At 46.7% G+C, this 21789-nt stretch overlaps 1 protein-coding gene across 1 annotated transcript in view; it reads right to left on the reverse strand.

The window, feature by feature from the left end:
- Window positions 1-14247: 14247 nt before the first annotated feature.
- The window catches only part of LOC109875732 (pleckstrin homology domain-containing family A member 5), a 248062-nt gene continuing 240520 nt past the window's right edge, over window positions 14248-21789 (reverse strand). The window contains 4 exon segments of the mRNA XM_031802191.1: window positions 14248-14349; window positions 15026-15187; window positions 15443-15709; window positions 20856-20974. Coding sequence (XP_031658051.1) covers window positions 14263-14349; window positions 15026-15187; window positions 15443-15709; window positions 20856-20974 — 635 coding nt within the window. The 3' untranslated portion in view covers window positions 14248-14262.

Raw genomic sequence — 21789 nt, forward strand, 5'->3', positions numbered from 1 at the left:
ACAGAGGAGAGACCCGAACAGAGAGGAGAGACCGAACAGAGAGGAGAGATGAACAGAGAGAGGAGAGACTGAACAGAGAAGAGAGACCGAAACAGAGGAGAGACCGAACAGAGAGGAGAGACTGAACAGAGGAGAGACTGAACAGAGAGGAGAGACTGAACAGAGAGGAGAGACTGAACAGAGGAGAGACCTAACAGAGAGGAGAGACCGAACAGAGGAGAGAACGAACAGAGAGGAGAGACCGAACAGAGAGGAGAGACTGAACAGAGAGGAGAGACCGAACAGAGAGGAGAGACTGAACAGAGGAGAGACTGAACAGAGAGGAAGACTGAACAGAGAGGAGAGACTGAACAGAGAGGAGAGACGAACAGAGAGGAGAGACTGAACAGAGAGGAGAGACTGAATCGAGAGGAGAGACCGAACAGAGAGGAGAGACCGAACAGAGAGGAGAGACCGAACAGAGAGGAGAGACCGAACAGAGGAGAGACCGAACAGAGGAGAGACGAACAGAGGAGAGACCGAACAGAGGAGAGACCGAACAGAGAGGAGAGACCGAACAGAGGAGAGAGACTGAACAGAGAGGAGGATGAACAGAGAGGAGAGACCGAACAGAGAGGAGAGACCGAACAGAGAGGAGAGACTGAACAGAGAGGAGAGACTGAACAGAGAAGAGAGACCGAACAGAGGAGAGACGAACAGAGAGGAGAGACTGAACAGAGAGGAGAGACTGAACATAGGAGAGACCTAACAGAGAGGAGAGACCGAACAGAGGAGAGACCGAACAGAGAGGAGAGACGAACAGAGAGGAGAGACTGAACAGAGAGGAGAGACCGAACAGAGAGGAGACTGAAACAGAGGAGAGACTGAACAGAGAGGAGAGACTGAACAGAGAGGAGAGACTGAACAGAGAGGAGAGACCGAACAGAGAGGAGAGACCGAACAGAGAGGAGAGACCGAACAGAGAGGAGAGACCGAACAGAGAGGAGAGACCGAAAAGAGAGGATAGACTGAACAGAGAGGAGAGACTGAACAGAGAGGAGAGACCGAAACAGAGGAGAGACCGAACAGAGAGGAGAGACTGAACAGAGGAGAGACTGAACAGAGAGGAGAGACTGAACAGAGAGGAGAGACTGAACAGAGAGGAGAGACCGAACAGAGGAGAGACTGAACAGAGGAGAGACCGAACAGAGGAGAGACCGAACAGAGGAGAGAGACTGAACAGAGAGGAGAGACTGAACAGAGAGGAGAGACCGAACAGAGAGGAGAGACTGAACAGAGAGGAGAGACTGAACAGAGAGGAGAGACTGAACAGAGGAGAGACTGAACAGAGGAGAGACTGAACAGAGAGGAGAGACCGAAACAGAGAAGAGAGACCGAACAGAGGAGAGACCGAACAGAGGAGAGACTGAACAGAGAGGAGAGACTGAACAGAGAGGAGAGACTGAACAGAGAGGAGAGACCGAACAGAGGAGAGACCGAACAGAGGAGAGACCGAACAGAGAGGAGAGACTGAACAGAGGAGAGACTGAACAGAGAGGAGAGACTGAACAGAGAGGAGAGACTGAACAGAGGAGAGACTGAACAGAGGAGAGACTGAACAGGGAGGAGACTCTTACGGGCGTTCCTACACACACTTACTGCCACTACTAGACACAGATGAAGTGGGAGCCATCAGTGAGCTGGGGGGGAGGCTGTGTGTTAGGAGGTGGAGATGAGGAGGGTTGGGGCTCAGGAGGAGGTGAGGAGGATGACAAGCTGTGCACTGCAAACCACACAGGACGCACACCATGTACATGGACACACACGACGTACAGACACAAGCCGTACACACACACACACACACACACACACACAGCGGAAAAAACAAGTTGTTTACATTACTTCTTTCATTCTTAAAAAAAAATGTAAAGTGAGTGAATGACAAAACAAGTAAAGCAAATCAATGAGGTAAATCAAATTTTAAAAATGAATACTGTTATGTCATGTTATGTCATGTTATGCATGTTATGTCATGTTATGTCATGTTATGTCATGTTATGCATGCGAACAAATCTATGTTATATCCTGTGGCATAGAACATTAGTTGAAGAACAACTGAAGTCACATAAGAAGCATGAATTGATTGCATATTATGAACAAAACTGGCAAATTGCTGAGCTGTGTTCTTATTCTGCGATCCTGTCCTACGTTGTCTGAAGGCCTCGGCAACCAGCTCAAAATCAAATCTTATTGGTCACATACACATATTTAGCAGATGTTATTGGTCACATACACAACACATATTATTCTACTTTGTAGAAGACATCAAAACTACGAAATAACACATATGGAATCATGTAGTAACCAAAAAAGTGTTAAACAAATCAAAATATATTTTAGATGAGATTAACCACCATTTGCCTTGATGACAGTATTGTACACTCTTGGCATTCTCTCAACCAGCTTCATGAGGTAGTCACCTGGAATGAATTTCAATTAAAAGTTTAAAGTTAATTTGTGGATTTTCTTTCCTTCTTAATGTGTTTGAGCCAATCGGTTGGTTTGTGACAAGGTAGGTGTGGTTTACAGAAGATAGCACTATTTGGTAAAAGATCAAGTCCATATTATGGCAAAAACAGCTCAAATAAGCAAAGAGAAATGACAGTTCATCATTACTTTATGACATGAAGGTCAGTCAATGCGGAACATTTCAAGAACTTTGAAAGTTTCTTCAAGTGCAGTTGCAAAAACCATCAAGCGCTATGATGAAACTGGCTCACTTGAGGACCGCCACAGGAAAGGAAGACCCAGAGTTACCTCTGCTGCAGAGGATAAATTCATTAGAGTTAACTGCACCTCAGATTTCAGCCCAAATAAATGCTTCACAGAGTTGAAGTAACAGACACATCTCAACATCAACTGTTCAGAGGAGACTGCGTGAATCGAATTGCTGTATAGAAACCTCTACTAAAGGACACAAATAATAAGAAGAGACTTGCTTGGGGCAAGAAACATGAGCAATGGACATAAGACCAGAGGAAATCTGTCCTTTGGTTTGATGAGTCCAAATTTGAGATTTTGGGTTCTAACAGCCGTGTCTTTGTGAGACGCAGAGTAGGTGAATGGAGGATCTCCGCATGTGTGGTTCCCACCGTGAAGCATGGAGGAGGATGTGTGATGGTGTGGGTGTGCTTTGCTGGTGACACTGTCTGTGATTTGTTTAGAATTGAAGGCACACTTAACCAGCATGGCTACCACAGCATTCTGCAGCGATACGCCATCCCATCTGGTTTGCGCTTAGTGGGACTATCATTTGTTTTTCAACAGGACAATGACCCAACACACCTCCAGGCTGTGTAAGGGCTATTTCACCAAGAATCAGAGTGAGGGCCTCCCGGGTGGCGCAGTGGTTAAGGGCACTGTACTGCAGCGCCAGCTGTGACATCAGAGACTCTGGGTTCGCGCCCAGTCTCTGTTGTAACTGTCCGCGACCGGGAGGACCATGGGGCGACAAAACAATTGGCCTAGCGTCGTCCGGGTTAGGGAGGGCTTGGCCGGTAGGGATGTCCTTGTCTCATCGCACACCAGCGACTCCTGTGGCGGGCCGGGCGCAGTGCGCGTTAACCACTGATAATCTCCCTCGATCTGAGGCTCTACGCAAGATCACACCCCGTGGGGTCAAAATGATCACAAGAACGGTGAGCAAAAATCCCAGAACCACACGGGGTGACCTGCAGAGAACTGGGACCAAAGTAACAAAGCCTACCATCAGTAACACACTACTCCGCCAGGGACTCAAATCCTGCAGTGCCAGATGTGTCCCCTTGTACATGTCCAGGCCCTTCTGAAGTTTGCTAGAGAGCATTTGGATGATCCAGAAGAAGATTGGGAGAATGTCATATGGTCAAAATATAACTTTTTGGTAAAAACTCAACTCGTCGTGTTTGGAGGACAAAGAATGCTGAGTTGCATTCAAAGAACACCATATCTACTGTGAAGCATGGGGGTGTAAACATCATGCTTGGGGCTGTTTTTCTGCAAAGGGACCAGGACGACTGACATGTAAAGGAAAGAATGTATCGTTAGATTTTGAGTGAAAAAGGGTATTGAAGATGAAACGTGGCTGGGTCTTTCAGCATGACAATGATCCCAAACACACCGCCTGGGCAACGAAGGTATGGCTTCGTAAGAAGCATTTCAAGGTCCTGGAGTTGCCTGGCCAGTCTCCAGATCTCAACCCCATAGAAAATCTTTGGAGGGAGTTGAAAGTCCGTGTTGCCCAGCAACAGCCCCAAAACATCACTGCTCTAGAGGAGATCTGCATGGAGGAATGTGCCAAAATACCAGCAACAGTGTGTGAAAAACTTGTGAAGACTTACAGAAAACGTTTGACCTCTGTCATTGCCAACAAAGTGCATATAACAAAGTATTGAGATAAACTTTTGTTATTGACCAAATACTTATTTTCCACCATAATTTGCAAATAAATAAATTAAAAATCCTACATTGTGATTTTCTGGATTTTGTTTCTCATTTTGTCTGTCATAGTTGAAGTGTACCTATGATGAAAATTACAGGCCTCTCTCATCTTTTTAAGTGGGAGAACTTGCACAATTGGTGGCTGACTAAATACTTATTTGCCCCACTGTATATGTTGACCAGAATACAGTATATACATATGAAGTGGGTAAAACAGCATCTAAACATTATTAAAGTGACCAGTGATTCCATGTCTATGTACATTGGGCAGTAGCCTCTAAGGAGCATGGTAGAGTTGCCGGGTGGTAGCTGGCTAGCGACAATGATTGAAGTTCAGGGCAAGGTGCTGGGCGGAGGCTGGCTAGTGGTCACAGGAGATGTTCTAGTATATGTACTGTCCTGTTATACTGTGTTGTAATAAACTATCCTGTCCTGTTATACTGTGTTGTACTGTACCTGCCACCAGCTTGCTGCGTTTGGAGGCCTCAGCAGCCAGTTCATAGGATATGTTGATCATTTTCTCCTGATCCTGGGCTGTGGTTTCCTCCTCAGCCTCCTTCTCTGGACCTGGAGGAGAGAGAACATTCTGCATACTGGAGAGAGAGAGAGGGAGGGAGGGAGGGAGGGGGAGAGAGAGAGAGAGAGAGAGAGAGAGAGAGAGAGAGAGAGAGAGAGAGAGAGAGAGAGAGAGAGAGAAAGAAAGAGAGAGAGAGAGAGAGAGAGAGAGAGAGAGAGAGAGAGAGAGAGATGTTAGAGTTAAGACACACTGTGCCCTCCTCAGCTTCCTCCTCAGGGCTCCTCAGGGTTTTATAAATCCAATATCTGACATTTAGAACGTAGAATGTGGCAATTTCAGACTCTGGATCAGTGGAAACATTCTGTGGAGGCAATCTCACGTAAAACTCACAGCCATTGGACTCAGTGGAAACACATTCTCTGGAGTGATGAATCACGCTTCACCATCTGGGTTTGGCGGATGCCAGGAGAACACTACCTACCCAAATGCATAGTGCCAACTGTAAAGTTAGGTGGAGGAGGAGTAATAGTCTGGGGCTGTGTTTCATGGTACAGGTTAGGCCCCTTCGTTCCAGTGAAGGGACATCTTAACTCTACAGCATACAATGACATTCTAGATGATTCTGTGCATCCAACTTTGTTGCAACTGTTTGGGCAAGGCCCTTTCCTGTTTCAGCATGACAATGCACCCGTGCACAAAGCGAGGTCCATACAGAAATAGTTTGTCGAGATTCGTGTGGAAGAACTTGACTGGCCTTGTAAAAATTTAATTCTGACGGACACAGAGCACATGGAGACTCTGAGTCACAGAGTCCATGCAAAAATGAGATTCTGACGGACACAGAGCACAGTTGTGAGACATGTCAGAAATACAGCAAACCTAAGCCCAGACCAGCTGTTGGTTTGCCACTGGCTTCCAAATACAATGAAACAGTGGCTGTAGATCTACATGAGCTGGGATCAAGTGTGTGGTACCTTCACATAGTCCACCACTTCACACGCTTCAGCGCTGGAAGCATTGTGAATACAAAGAAACCCAGTGACATCGTAAAGCACTTCATTCGTTCCTGGATAAGTGTGCATGGCCCGACCCAGAAATTGTACAGTGACAATGGAGGAGAATTCAATAATAATGAAATAAGAGAAATGGCAGAGAAATTCAACATGGAAGTAAAGACAACTGCTGCATCCAGTCCATGGAGCAATGGACTTGTGGAGAGACATAATCAAACACTGAAAGTGAAGCAAGACAATGGATGTGACTGGAAAACAGCCCTAGATTGGGCTTTGATGGCAAAAAAACCTCAATGCACAATGTTCATAGTTACAGCCCATAGAAACTAGTGTTGGGGCAGAACCCTAATCTTCCCTCTGTACTGGTTGACAAGCCAGCAGCACTAGAAGGGACCAGTGTGAGGGCATGGGGGTGGGACAGCACCTTTCAGCACTAGAAGGGACCAGTGTGAGGGCATGGGGGTGGGACAGCACCTTTCAGCACTAGAAGGGACCAGTGTGAGTGCATGGGGGGTGGGACAGCACCTTTCAGCACTACATGCAGCGAGAAATGCGTCCACTGAAGCAGAGTGTTCAGGGAGAATTCACAGGGCTCTGTGGAAACAGCTTCAACCCAACAATGAGAAGTACGAGACTGGAAACAAAGTGTACTACAAATGAGTTTACTGTCACGAGTGGAAAGGACCGGGAGTAGTCATTGGCCAAGATGGTGTGGTGATATTTGTCAGGCACGGAGGCATCGTTGTCAGGGTGCATCACTCAAGATTCCGGAAAGTAAATGATCAACAAGAAAGAGGGGCTGTTGCTGAGAATCAGTCTCCTAATGAAAATGACAAAAAGGACACGGTAACAGACACAAACCTAACCAGATGTCTCATCCAATGATATGGACACTGAAACCGACACAGGAAATGGAGAAGAGACCTTCAACCATGCCACAGATAATACTGTTGAGCATTCAAATGAGGAAAACATTCAACAGCCACATGTGTTAAGACAACGTGGTTGTTCCAGTCTGAAAACTGGACACACTGTTAAATACATGGACAGAGAAAGTGGTATTCCACACACAGCAACCGTCATTGGACGAGCAGGAAAAGCCAAAGGAAAACACCAGAACTGGTCCAACTTGCAGTACTCTGAACCAGCTACACTTTCTGGTACAACAGGGTCAGCTGACCTGTCACTTGCAGATAATATTAGAATTGAACCAATGGAAAATCGAGAAAAAACGAATGACATTCAAAATGATGATGTACTTGAAACAAAGGATGTATCATTTGACTCAGCTAAACTAGAGGAGCTCAGTAATTGGAGGAAAAATTGAGTGGGTGTGTACCCTTAAAGAATCCTTAATTGGAATAGTGTCTAAAGCACATCTAGAGGTTTAGAGGAGCTGGCTGCTAAACAACTCCCAAACGACTCATCTAGTGGCTAGAGTTTTAGAGGAGCTGGCTGCTAAACAACTCCCAAACGACTCATCTAGTGGCTAGAGGTTTAGAGGAGCTGGCTGCTAAACAACTCCCAAACGACTCATCTAGTGGCTAGAGTTTTAGAGGAGCTGGCTGCTAAACAACTCCCAAACGACTCATCTAGTGGCTAGAGGTTTAGAGGAGCTGGCTGCTAAACAACTCCCAAACGACTCATCTAGTGGCTAGAGGTTTAGAGGAGCTGGCTGCTAAACAACTCCCAAACGACTCATCTAGTGGCTAGAGGTTTAGAGGAGCTGGCTGCTAAACAACTCCCAAACGACTCACCGACATGCGCCTCAGAGTCACTCAGATTGCTGATGTCAGTGATCTGCCAGAAACAATGGAAACTTAATTCCATAGACATCAAATCGGCATTTTTGCAGGGAACAGAGCTGTCAAGGGACATTCACATCCAACCTCCGCCTGAAGCTAAGAGTGAAGGAACACTGTGGAAACTAAAAACAAAGTGTGTGTGTGGCCTGGCAGGTGCATCACTCTACTGGTACAACAAAGTCAAGGCAACAAATGCTGAATACAGGTGGAAAAATGTCACAAGTGTATCCTGCAGTCTTCTATTGGCTTGATCAAGACTGCACTGTGACTGGAGTATTTGCCTGTCATGTTGAGGACTTTATCTGGAGGGTGGCTCACAGACCTTTGCCTGTCATGTTGAGGACTTCATCTGGGGGGTGGCTCACAGACCTTTGCCTGTCATGTTGATGACTTCATCTGGGGGGTGGCTCACAGACCTTTGCCTGTCATGTTGATGACTTCATCTGGGGGGTGGCTCACAGACCTTTGCCTGTCATGTTGAGGACTTCATCTGGGGGGTGGCTCACCGACCTTTGCCTGTCATGTTGATGACTTCATCTGGGGGGTGGCTCACAGACCTTTGTCTGTCATGTTGATGACTTCATCTGGGGGGTGGCTCACAGACCTTTGCCTGTCATGTTGATGACTTCATCTGGGGGGTGGCTCACAGACCTTTGCCTGTCATGTTGAGGACTTTATCTGGAGGGTGGCTCACAGACCTTTGTCTGTCATGTTGATGACTTCATCTGGGGGGTGGCTCACAGACCTTTGCCTGTCATGTTGATGACTTCATCTGGGGGGTGGCTCACAGACCTTTGCCTGTCATGTTGATGACTTCATCTGGGGGGTGGCTCACAGACCTTTGCCTGTCATGTTGAGGACTTCATCTGGGGGGTGGCTCACAGACCTTTGCCTGTCATGTTGAGGACTTCATCTGGGGGGTGGCTCACAGACCTTTGCCTGTCATGTTGATGACTTCATCTGGGGGGTGGCTCACAGACCTTTGCCTGTCATGTTGATGACTTCATCTGGAGGGTGGCTCACAGACCTTTGCCTGTCATGTTGATGACTTCATCTGGGGGGTGGCTCACAGACCTTTGCCTGTCATGTTGAGGACTTCATCTGGGGGGTGGCTCACAGACCTTTGCCTGTCATGTTGAGGACTTCATCTGGGGGGTGGCTCACAGACCTTTGCCTGTCATGTTGAGGACTTCATCTGGAGGGTGGCTCACAGACCTTTGCCTGTCATGTTGAGGACTTCATCTGGGGGGTGGCTCACAGACCTTTGCCTGTCATGTTGAGGACTTCATCTGGGGGGTGGCTCACAGACCTTTGTCTGTCATGTTGATGACTTCATCTGGGGGGTGGCTCACAGACCTTTGCCTGTCATGTTGAGGACTTCATCTGGGGGGTGGCTCACAGACCTTTGCCTGTCATGTTGAGGACTTTATCTGGAGGGTGGCTCACAGACCTTTGTCTGTCATGTTGATGACTTCATCTGGGGGGTGGCTCACAGACCTTTGCCTGTCATGTTGATGACTTCATCTGGGGGGTGGCGGTGGCTCACAGACCTTTGTCTGTCATGTTGATGACTTCATCTGGGCGGTGGCTCACAGACCTTTGCCTGTCATGTTGAGGACTTCATCTGGGGGGTGGCTCACAGACCTTTGCCTGTCATGTTGAGGACTTCATCTGGGGGGTGGCGGTGGCTCACAGACCTTTGCCTGTCATGTTGATGACTTCATCTGGGGGGTGGCTCACAGACCTTTGCCTGTCATGTTGAGGACTTCATCTGGAGGGTGGCTCACAGACCTTTGCCTGTCATGTTGAGGACTTCATCTGGAGGGTGGCTCACAGACCTTTGCTACAACTGTGATTCCACACCTCAAAGCTGTTTTCCTGGTCGGCCGTGAGGAGCATGATAATTGTTATGTTGGCATAGAGTTTATTACAGTTGCTGGAACAATACTGATGCAACAGGAGAGCTATATCAAGAATCTTCAACCCATTCATATGGATTCTTCAAGAGCCGTACAAAGGAATTCCCCTCTGTGTGGAATTGAAGCTGATCAATTGAGGTCGAAGATAGGACACATTTATACGGGTTGCTAGACAGAGTAGACCTGATGTAATGTTTGATGGTTGCAACTTGGCATCTATCACAAAACACGCCACTGTACAAACCATTCATGAGGCGAACAAAGTTGTTCATAAACTGAAATCACAACAAGAGACTTTAAAGTTTCAGCATGTTGGAAAAGATGACTCTTTGAAACTAGTTGTGTTCAGTGATGCTTCGCTAGGGAACCTTACAGACGGAGGCACACGAGGTGGACGTCTCATCGTGTTAATGGGTGAAGGAGGAAGATTCTCACCTATCTGTTGGCAGTGAAAAAGGATCAGAAGGGTTGTCCGAAGTGGACTTGCTGGAGAAACAATTGCTCTTGCGGATGGAATTGACAATGCTATCTTTCCTGCAACTCTGTTCTCAGAGTTTACCACTGGTGAGACAAAACGGCACATTCTACCTGTAGTGTGTGTCACTGACAACTACTCCTTAGTTGATGCTGTGAAGTCAACCAAGTCTGTCACAGAGAAAATACTTTGTCTTGAGATTAGCAGCATCGAGGAACTTATTGAAGCACAGAGAATCCAGCGGATTCTGTGGTCGACCACAAAGGCTTGCTGACTGTCTGACTACAAAGGGAGCATCAGGTCTTGTGCTCCTAAAGACTCTCAGTAACGGAGTGGCAGCTTGCTGACTGTCTGACTACAAAGGGAGCATCAGGTCTTGTGCTCCTAAAGACTCTCAGTAACGGAGTGGCAGCTTGCTGACTGTCTGACTACAAAGGGAGCATCAGGTCTTGTGCTCCTAAAGACTCTCAGTAACGGAGTGGCAGCTTGCTGACTGTCTGACTACAAAGGGAGCATCAGGTCTTGTGCTCCTAAAGACACTCAGTAACGGAGTGGCAGCTTGCTGACTGTCTGACTACAAAGGGAGCATCAGGTCTTGTGCTCCTAAAGACACTCAGTAACGGAGTGGCAGCTTGCTGACTGTCTGACTACAAAGGGAGCATCAGGTCTTGTGCTCCTAAAGACACTCAGTAACGGAGTGGCAGCTTGCTGACTGTCTGACTACAAAGGGAGCATCAGGTCTTGTGCTCCTAAAGACTCTCAGTAACGGAGTGGCAGCTTGCTGACTGTCTGACTACAAAGGGAGCATCAGGTCTTGTGCTCCTAAAGACACTCAGTAACGGAGTGGCAGCTTGCTGACTGTCTGACTACAAAGGGAGCATCAGGTCTTGTGCTCCTAAAGACTCTCAGTAACGGAGTGGCAGCTTGCTGACTGTCTGACTACAAAGGGAGCATCAGGTCTTGTGCTCCTAAAGACACTCAGTAACGGAGTGGCAGCTTGCTGACTGTCTGACTACAAAGGGAGCATCAGGTCTTGTGCTCCTAAAGACTCTCAGTAACGGAGTGGCAGCTTGCTGACTGTCTGACTACAAAGGGAGCATCAGGTCTTGTGCTCCTAAAGACACTCAGTAACGGAGTGGCAGCTTGCTGACTGTCTGACTACAAAGGGAGCATCAGGTCTTGTGCTCCTAAAGACACTCAGTAACGGAGTGGCAGCTTGCTGACTGTCTGACTACAAAGGGAGCATCAGGTCTTGTGCTCCTAAAGACTCTCAGTAACGGAGTGGCAGCTTGCTGACTGTCTGACTACAAAGGGAGCATCAGGTCTTGTGCTCCTAAAGACACTCAGTAACGGAGTGGCAGCTTGCTGACTGTCTGACTACAAAGGGAGCATCAGGTCTTGTGCTCCTAAAGACTCTCAGTAACGGAGTGGCAGCTTGCTGACTGTCTGACTACAAAGGGAGCATCAGGTCTTGTGCTCCTAAAGACACTCAGTAACGGAGTGGCAGCTTGCTGACTGTCTGACTACAAAGGGAGCATCAGGTCTTGTGCTCCTAAAGACTCTCAGTAACGGAGTGGCAGCTTGCTGACTGTCTGACTACAAAGGGAGCATCAGGTCTTGTGCTCCTAAAGACTCTCAGTAACGGAGTGGCAGCTTGCTGACTGTCTGACTACAAAGGGAGCATCAGGTCTTGTGCTCCTAAAGACTCTCAGTAACGGAGTGGCAGCTTGCTGACTGTCTGACTACAAAGGGAGCATCAGGTCTTGTGCTCCTAAAGACTCTCAGTAACGGAGTGGCAGCTTGCTGACTGTCTGACTACAAAGGGAGCATCAGGTCTTGTGCTCCTAAAGACTCTCAGTAACGGAGTGGCAGCTTGCTGACTGTCTGACTACAAAGGGAGCATCAGGTCTTGTGCTCCTAAAGACACTCAGTAACGGAGTGGCAGCTTGCTGACTGTCTGACTACAAAGGGAGCATCAGGTCTTGTGCTCCTAAAGACTCTCAGTAACGGAGTGGCAGCTGGAGTAATACAAATAAAAACCCATTTGTAATGAGGAACTTGAACATTTGGACATTTAATTATGTTGATGATGTTTCTGTTATTACGGGGCTGTCACTCAGTCAAGAGTGCACCTGCGCAGGAAGTCTTGATGTTGATGGACCTAGCCTCGAGTGGAATGGCTACCTTGTAGTGTGTTCAGACAGTATCGTAAACTTTGGAACCTTGTCATTGTGTCATTTCAAATGAACATCTACAATGCCTTGTTCAGGGGCAGAACGACAGATTTCTACCTTGTCAGCTCGGGGATTTGATCCAGCAACCTTTCGGTTACTGGCCCAACGCTCTAACCACTAGGCTACCCTGCCGCCCCAAACATAAAACACTATAAGATGTTGTCAGGATCATGTATAGTTCCCAGATCATAGTGTTTTACAGGAGACATGTATCGGGCTAAAAAGGGCCTAAAATGGACACTTTCATCATGATTTTCACAAAAATAGTTTGTGATACAAATGTAAAAAGTCAGTTGAAACATCCTTCCTCCCAGTGAAGCACCTAGTTGACAGAACAATCGGAGAAATCATTTTCTGCTCCTGCTGTTGTGGAATAACCCCATAGACGGGGAAGTAACATGAGCTGATCGGAGGAGGCTGGTGGGAGGAGATATAGGAGGACGGGCTCATTGTAATGGAGCCAAACATGTGGTTTCCATAAGTATGTTGTGTTTGATACTGTTTATTCCATTAAATCCATTACAATGAGCCCGTCTTCCTATAACTCCTTCCACCAGCCACCACTGGCACTGATCTGAATGGAAAGAGCAAGAAGAACGCATGTGTTGTTGGGACTGCTGGATCCGGAGGGGACACAGGTGACCTGTCCAGCTGGAAAATACCAACCCAGTCCAGTTGGTCAATACCAACACTGGTCACCTGGTAAATACCAACCCTGGTCACCTGGTAAATACCAGCCCTGACCAGCTGGTAAATACCAACCCTGGTCACCTGGTAAAAACAACCCTGGTCACCTGGTAAATACCAACCCATGTCACCTGGTCAATACCAACCCTGTCCAGCTGGTCAACACCAACCCTGGTCACCTGGTAAATACCAACCCTGTCCAGCTGGTAAATACCAACTCTGTCCAGCTGGTCAATACCAACTCTGTCCAGCTGGTCAACACCAACCCTGTGCAGCTGGTCAACACCAACCCTGACCAGCTGGTCAACACCAACCCTGTCCAGCTGGTCAACACCAACCCTGACCAACTGGTCAATACCAACCCTGTCTAGCTGGTCAACACCAACCCTGTCCAGCTGGTCAACACCAACCCTGACCAACTGGTCAATACCAACCCTGTCTAGCTGGTCAACACCAACCCTGTCCAGCTGGTCAATACCAACCCTGACCAACTGGTCAATACCAACCCTGTCCAGCTGGTCAACACCAACCCTGACCAACTGGAATGAATGACATTTCAGACAGATTTTGAAAAGAACAGAAAGACACATAGACTTCCGTGTCTCTATTTTTTTGGTTTTCTAAAAATAAATGAAGGTCAAGTATTACTGTACTCGCAGTTTGACAGTGGTTGTGATTGGATGATCCCATTTCCTGAGACTACAGTTAGACCACTGAATGGAACAGGTCTGTACTGCTGAGTGGTGTGTTTACTTACTTTAATGTATACAGTAGTTCTTGGTGGGTGTGTGTGCGTGTGTGTGTTAGCTACCTGTTTTTGGCGATGAGGGCTTTGATGCGGTCCACTTTCTTTTGTTTGTCAGCCTCCTGCTCTGGACTGAGAGACTCCTCTGGGTCTGACTCCACATAACGCTCTGGAATCAACACCTTCTCAGGGACTGACAGCTAGAGAGAGAAGGAGAGGGAGAGGAGAAGAGGGAGGGAGAGAGGAGTGGAAAGAGAGGGATTAGTATCCGGGCTGAGGACTGAGAGACTCCTCTGGGTCTGACTCCACATAACGCTCTGGAATCAACATCTTCTCAGCGACTGACAGCTAGAGAGAGAAGGAGAGGGAGAGGAGAAGAGGGAGGGAGAGAGGAGTGGAAAGAGAGGGATTAGTATCCGGGCTGAGGACTGAGAGACTCCTCTGGGTCTGACTCCACATAACGCTCTGGAATCAACACCTTCTCAGGGACTGACAGCTAGAGAGAGAAGGAGAGGGAGAGGAGAAGAGGGAGGGAGAGAGGAGCGGAAAGAGAGGGATTAGTATCCGGGCTGAGGACTGAGAGACTCCTCTGGGTCTGACTCCACATAACGCTCTGGAATCAACACCTTCTCAGGGACTGACTGCTAGAGAGAGAAGGAGAGGGAGAGGAGAAGAGGGAGGGAGAGAGAGAGGAGTGGAAAGAGAGGGATTAGTATCAGGGCTGAGGACTGAGAGCCTCCTGTGGATCTGACTCTCAGGGACTGACAGCTAGAGAGAGAGAGAGAGATTGAGATAAAATCCATATTATATCAGCAGTTGTCAGAGTGCTAACAGTAACTTAACCTAGACCCCTAAGAACAGGCAGAAGCACACTGGCCAGGAAAACTCCTCAGAGAGAAGAAGCCTACAGAGGAACCAGGCTCAGAGGGAAGAAACCTAGAGAGGAACCAGGCTCAGAGGGTAGAAATCTAGAGAGGAACCAGGCTCAGAGGGTAGAAACCTAGAGAAGAACCAGGCTCAGAGGGTAGAAACCTAGAGAGGAACCAGGCTCAGAGGGTAGAAACCTAGAGAGGAACCAGGCTCAGAGGGTAGAAACCTAGAGAGGAACCAGGCTCAGAGGGAAGAAACCTAGAGAGGAACCAGGCTCAGAAGGGAGGCTCATCCATACATACCTCTCTGTCCATGTTGTAGTGGTCAGTGTGTGTGGCCTCTTTAAGGCGTGCTATCTCCTCGGCCGGCGTCTCCTGCTCTCTGACCACTTCCTGTTCTCTGAGTGACGCCTCCAACTCCAGGATGTCACTGCTCATCCCCTCGCCGCGCTGACGACGGTTCTGCTGGAACACGACAACACTTTATCTCCATGAACGAAGCCCTGGTGTGTGAACCAACATGTATCTGTTCTCCGATCTGGCACCGCAGGGTTGGGGTCGATTAAAATGGTTTCAATCAGGAGCTTCAAATAGATTTGGAATTTACTGTACTTCCGACTTGAACTGTATTTAAAATGATATTGTTTCCAATCCCGCAGCACTGTACCTGTGGTGCGTGTACCCAGAGACCTATATATCGATGGCTCTGTGTGTACCTACCTGCATGCTGCGGAAGGGGTTCTCCTTGGTGAACGAAGGGCTACGTGACGGTGTTGATGTGGTACTGTGGCTGTGTGTAGTGTAGTCCTGCGGGCTGTTGCAGCTACTTCCTGCCAGGATGTGAAGCCCCTTCTTCTTCTCTCTTAGCGCCCCCTGTTGGTGTCTCCTGATCCTCTCCAGCTGCTCCTCTACACTCATCCTAGATCTGCCACTGTCCTTCTCCACAGCCCCACCAGACAGCTGCTCTACAGCACTATGGGGTCGCTCCTATAGGAGGGAGAGAGAGAGAGAGAGAGAGGGAGGAAGGGACATGGTTAGAGAGAGTCACAGTACACTCATCCGAGATCTGCCACTGACCTTCTCCACGGCCCCACCACACAGCTGCTCTACAGCACTATGGGGGGGAATAGAGACTTGCTCACAGTAGGACACAGCATTGCACACGGCGTGCACATGGTGCACACACACACACACACACACACATAACACACACACAGGGATGATGCGAATGCCTGTAATCTCCTGCGGTAAGAAATGACCGATGATGTCAACTCTGAGAAGTTCACTCTCTCCCTCTCAGGTCTGTTCCGTGCTAGAGGGGTTGGGGCCATGGAGGAACTGAGCTGGACAACGTTGCTGTGCGTGTGTCCTGGACCGGATACTGGCCCTGAGGAGTGGGCCCAACGGCCTGCTGTCAGAACCACTCACTGGATCTCCTCTCTGCTCAACTGAGACAGACTGAGACACACTCCTAGCTCTTATCACTGCAGGCTATGTAGCTGAAATAGACCACAACCTACAGGGACCGGTGACTGAGTGTGTGTGCGCTGTCGGGGAGCAGCTCAAGTTTATGAGGTATGCATGCGCACAAACACACACACGCCACACCCACATGCACACACCCACATGCACACACACACACACAGCTGGCAAACAGGAAAAGTGGGCACAGACAGAAGTCAGCTACACCCTGTCATCCATAACCAGCCTAATAACATGGTGAGTCACTGGAGGGCTTTGGTACTTATAAATGTGTATAAATCAAGGTTTTCTAAATTTAATTCCAGCCCTGTAGGAGAGCATGAGTCACAGTCCCACCCTAGACCCAGTGTGTGTGTATGTGTGTGTGTGTGTGTGTGTGTGTGTGTGTGTGTGTGTGTGTGTCAGTGGCAAGCCATGACAATAGAACCTAAAATGGACACTTTCATCATGATTTACTCAAAATCGTTGTTAAGATGTGATATGACGTAGGCCAATGTCATAAGGCCCAGTGCTGAAGTTGAGCCGGATCCTGCCAGTTCAGCATCTCCACCTCCACGAGCAAGTACTCCTACTATGGACTCGGCGGGAGAGGGGGACGGGGGGACGGGGAGCCGTGGCTGGGGGAAACAGGGCATCTACCAAACGGAGGCTCAGTTCAAGAACAACCAAACATATAAGAGACATTTCACCACCATAGATAGTATACTACTAAGAGACATTTCACCCCCATAGAAAGTATACTACTAGGAGACATTTCACCACCATAGATAGTATACTACTAGGGGCGGCAGGGTAGCCTAGTGGTTAGAGCGTTGGACTAGTAACCGGAAGGTTGCGAGTTCAAACCCCCGAGCTGACAAGGTACAAATCTGTCGTTCTGCCCCTGAACACGCAGTTAACCCACTGTTCCTAGGCCATCATTGAAAATAAGAATTTGTTCTTAACTGACTTGCCTTGTTAAATGAAGGTAAAAATAAACCCTTGGTTTGTTATGCAGAATTCAAAGCCGGGTTGTAAAACAACAGACAAAAAGGTAGGACGGTTGGTTGTAGAAAAGACAGGATTGATTTTAAACAGTGGATCGTGCAGTAATATCCTCCACCTCCGATGTCAAAACAACTTCGCCAAAGAGCCAGCAGGGGGGAAAAAAGGGTTTTAAACATGCCCGAACCAAGACGCGTTTAGTGGCAGCAAGCCTTGTAGACAAGGCTAAAGAGGTCACCCAGGTTAACATAGAGGTTACCACAGGTGAACATTGTATACTACTAGGAGACATTTCACCACCATAGATAGTATACTACTAGGAGACATTTTACAACCATAGATAGTATACTACTAGGAGACATTTCACCACCATAGATAGTATACTACTAGGAGACATTTCACCACCATAGATAGTATACTACTAGGAGACATTTCACCACCATAGATAGTATACTACTAGGAGACATTTCACCACCATAGATAGTATACTACTAGGAGACATTTCACCACCATAGATAGTATACTACTAGGATACATTTCACCACCATAGATAGTATACTACTAGGATACATTTCACCACCATAGATAGTATACTACTCGGAGACATTTCACCACCATAGATAGTATACTACTAGGAGACATTTCACCACCATAGATAGTATACTACTAGGAGACATTTCACCACCATAGATAGTATACTACTAGGAGACATTTCACCACCATAGATAGTATACTACTAGGAGACATTTCACCAACATAGATAGTATACTACTAGGAGACATTTCACCACCATAGATAGTATACTACCAGCAGACATTTCACCACCATAGATAGTATACTACCAGGAGACATTTCACCACCATAGATAGTATACTACTAGGAGACATTTCACCACCATAGATAGTATACTGCTAGGATACATTTCACCACCATAGATAGTATACTACTAGGAGACATTTCACCACCATAAATAGTATACTACTAGGAGAGATTTCAACACCATAGATAGTATACTACTAGGAGACATTTCACCACCATAGATAGTATACTACTAGGAGACATTTCACCACCATAGATAGTATACTACTAGGAGACATTTCACCACCATAGATAGTATACTACTAGGAGACATTTCACCACCATAGATAGTATACTACCAGGAGACATTTCACCACCATAGAAAGTATACTACTAAGATACATTTTACCACCATAGATAGTATACTACTAGGAGACATTTCACCAACATAGATAGTATACTACTAGGAGACATTTCACCACCATAGATAGTATACTACCAGCAGACATTTCACCACCATAGATAGTATACTACCAGGAGACATTTCACCACCATAGATAGTATACTACTAGGAGACATTTCACCACCATAGATAGTATACTGCTAGGATACATTTCACCACCATAGATAGTATACTACTAGGAGACATTTCACCACCATAAATAGTATACTACTAGGAGAGATTTCAACACCATAGATAGTATACTACTAGGAGACATTTCACCACCATAGATAGTATACTACTAGGAGACATTTCACCACCATAGATAGTATACTACTAGGAGACATTTCACCACCATAGATAGTATACTACTAGGAGACATTTCACCACCATAGATAGTATACTACCAGGAGACATTTCACCACCATAGAAAGTATACTACTAAGATACATTTTACCACCATAGATAGTATACTACTAGGAGACATTTCACCACCATAGATAGTATACTACCAGGAGACATTTCACCACCATAGATAGTATACTACTAGGAGACATTTCACCACCATAGATAGTATACTACTAGGAGACATTTCCCCACCATAGATAGTATACTACTAGGAGACATTTCACCACCATAGACAGTAAACTACTTGGCTTGGTATTTGGTATTTTATTAGGATCCTCATTAGCTGTTGCAAAAGCAGCAGCTACTCTTCCTGGAGTCCACATGAAACATGACATAATACAGAACATCAATAAACGCGAACAGCTCAAGGACTGAATTACATACATTTTTAAAGGCACACGTGGCCTACATATCAATGCATACACATAAACTATCTAGGTCAGATAAGCAGAGGTGTTGTGCTGTGGGTCCAATAGGGGAGAGGCGTTGTGCTGTGGGTCCAATAGGGGAGAGGCGTTGTGCTGTGGGTCCAATAGGGGAGAGGCGTTGTGCCGTGAGGTGTTGCTTTATCTGTTTTTTGAAACCAGGTTTGCAATATGAGATGGAAGGAAGTTCCATGCAATAATGGCTCTATATAATACTGTACGTTTTCTGGATTTTTTTTCTGGATTTGGGGACAATGTAAAGACCCCTGGTGGCATGTGTGATGGGATAAGTGTGTGTGTCAGAGCTGTGTGTAAGTTGACTATGAAAAGACCCCTGGTGGCATGTGTGATGGGATAAGTGTGTGTGTCAGAGCTGTGTGTAAGTTGACTATGCAAACAATTTGGTATTTTCAAACACATGAATGGTTATTTTAAAAAGAAGAAGTGATGCAGTCAGTCTCTCCTCAACTCTCAGCCAAGAGAGACTGGCATGAATAGTATTTATATCAGCCCTCTGATTACAATGAAGAGCAAGACGTTCCGTTCTGTTCTGGACCAGCTGCAGCTTAACTAGGTCTTTCCTTGCAGCACTGGACCACAACGACTGTTGTCATGTCCTCTCCCTGACGCAGGAGGAGAGGTCGTTTAGGTCAAACACATAGACACTCCCTGACGCAGGAGGAGAGGTCGTTTAGGTCAAACACATGTCCTGTCCCTGACGCAGGAGGAGAGGTCGTTTAGGTCAAACACATAGACACTCCCTGACGCAGGAGGAGGGGTCGTTTAGGTCAAACACATAGACACTCCCTGACGCAGGACGAGAGGTCGTTTAGGTCAAACACATAGACACTCCCTGACGCAGGAGGAGAGGTCGTTTAGGTCAAACACATAGACACTCCCTGACGCAGGAGGAGGGGTCGTTTAGGTCAAACACATAGACACTCCCTGACGCAGGAGGAGGGGTCGTTTAGGTCAAACACATAGACACTCCCTGACGCAGGAGGAGAGGTCGTTTAGGTCAAACACATAGACACGGCTAACAGAGACAGGAGACAGCAGACACACAGCATCAAATAGTGATTATTTTCTCTTGCGCCTTCTTCTTCTCCCGGGTTTGGCCGTCATTGTAAATTAGAATTAGTTCTTAACCGACTTGCCTAGTTAAATAAAGAAAAGGTTCAATTTACATATATATTTAAAGCGTGTGTATTGCCGCCACCTACTGTATTGGCTGTTCATCAGCCTGCTATTCTGTATTATGAAGTCATTACCTCTCTCAGGAGTGTAGTAGTTTCCATTCCGGTTCTCTACAATCACCCAATTCCACTTAGCCTTTGGATAAACTGGGGCGGCAGGTAGCCTAGTAGTTAGAGCGTTGGGCCAGTAACCCGAAAGGTTGCTAGATTGAATCCCCGTTCTGCACCTGAACAAGGCAGTTAACCCACTGTTCCCCAGTAAATAATAATTTGTTCTTATCTGACTTGCCTAGTTAAATAAAGGTTAAAAAAACAACAACAACTAAAACATTTTTTAAATAAAAAATACTGATCCACTTCATAAACTATATTGATTTCTGCAAATGTCATAGCCTCACCATGCGCGGGTCTGGCCTCCCTCCCCTCCTCAGGGTGACGTAGGAGTTGATGCTGGAGGAATTTGGCATGTTGGGAGATTTGGTTCTGGGGGGAACGATGCCAACGGGGTAGGACATTCCTGGAGGGAGAATAGCGAGCAACCAGAGCGTCAGTAATTAATCATTAACATTCTGTAACCAAGTCACACAGGCGTTACATTTCTGACACACAGCTGAATAGATTTATGTGACTGACTGTCAAGGCTCTCCAATTACATTTTTTTTACAAGGAGCACATGGTCCTGAACTGAAAAAATTTAGGAGAGCACAAATACATTTAGGAGCATAACAAAAGTAAGGTTTAAATCAAAAAGACAAAATGTCCATGATCTGCAAAAGAAATGGACAATAGTATTCAAAATGAGAGGACAACAAACCAACCAACCATATTTATTTACCTTTATTATATTATACAAACCAGTCAAGTAAACTGGCAAAACCTCCCCAAACGACAGAAACCAATCATATAGGAGCACACAAATACATGCACCGAATACAACAGAGGTAGACCTTACCGTGAAAATGCTTACTTACGAGCCCTTAACCAACAATGCAGTTTTCATCGTTATGAGATATTTAGAACTCACATGTGAAAAGGTTAAAGGTTAAATGCATTTTTTTCAAATGAACTGCCAATATGGCAACATTCCACTCAAACAACACAGTCCATCTACAGCCAAACACTGAAATCAGTACATGATGGGACTTAGACAAGTTGTACATGCAACAACAACACTCTAGTTCAGACATTTATGCTCTGGTTTACATACATTTTAGACAGAAAATGGGTATACCCCTGACCCCTCCTGTCTCAGCCTCCAGTATTTATGCTGCAGTAGTTTATGTGTCGGGGGGCTAGGGTCAGTTTGTTATATCTGGAGTACTTCTCCTGTCC

Source organism: Oncorhynchus kisutch, linkage group LG22, assembly GCF_002021735.2.
Source record: "Oncorhynchus kisutch isolate 150728-3 linkage group LG22, Okis_V2, whole genome shotgun sequence".
NCBI classification, from domain to species: Eukaryota; Metazoa; Chordata; class Actinopteri; order Salmoniformes; family Salmonidae; genus Oncorhynchus; species Oncorhynchus kisutch.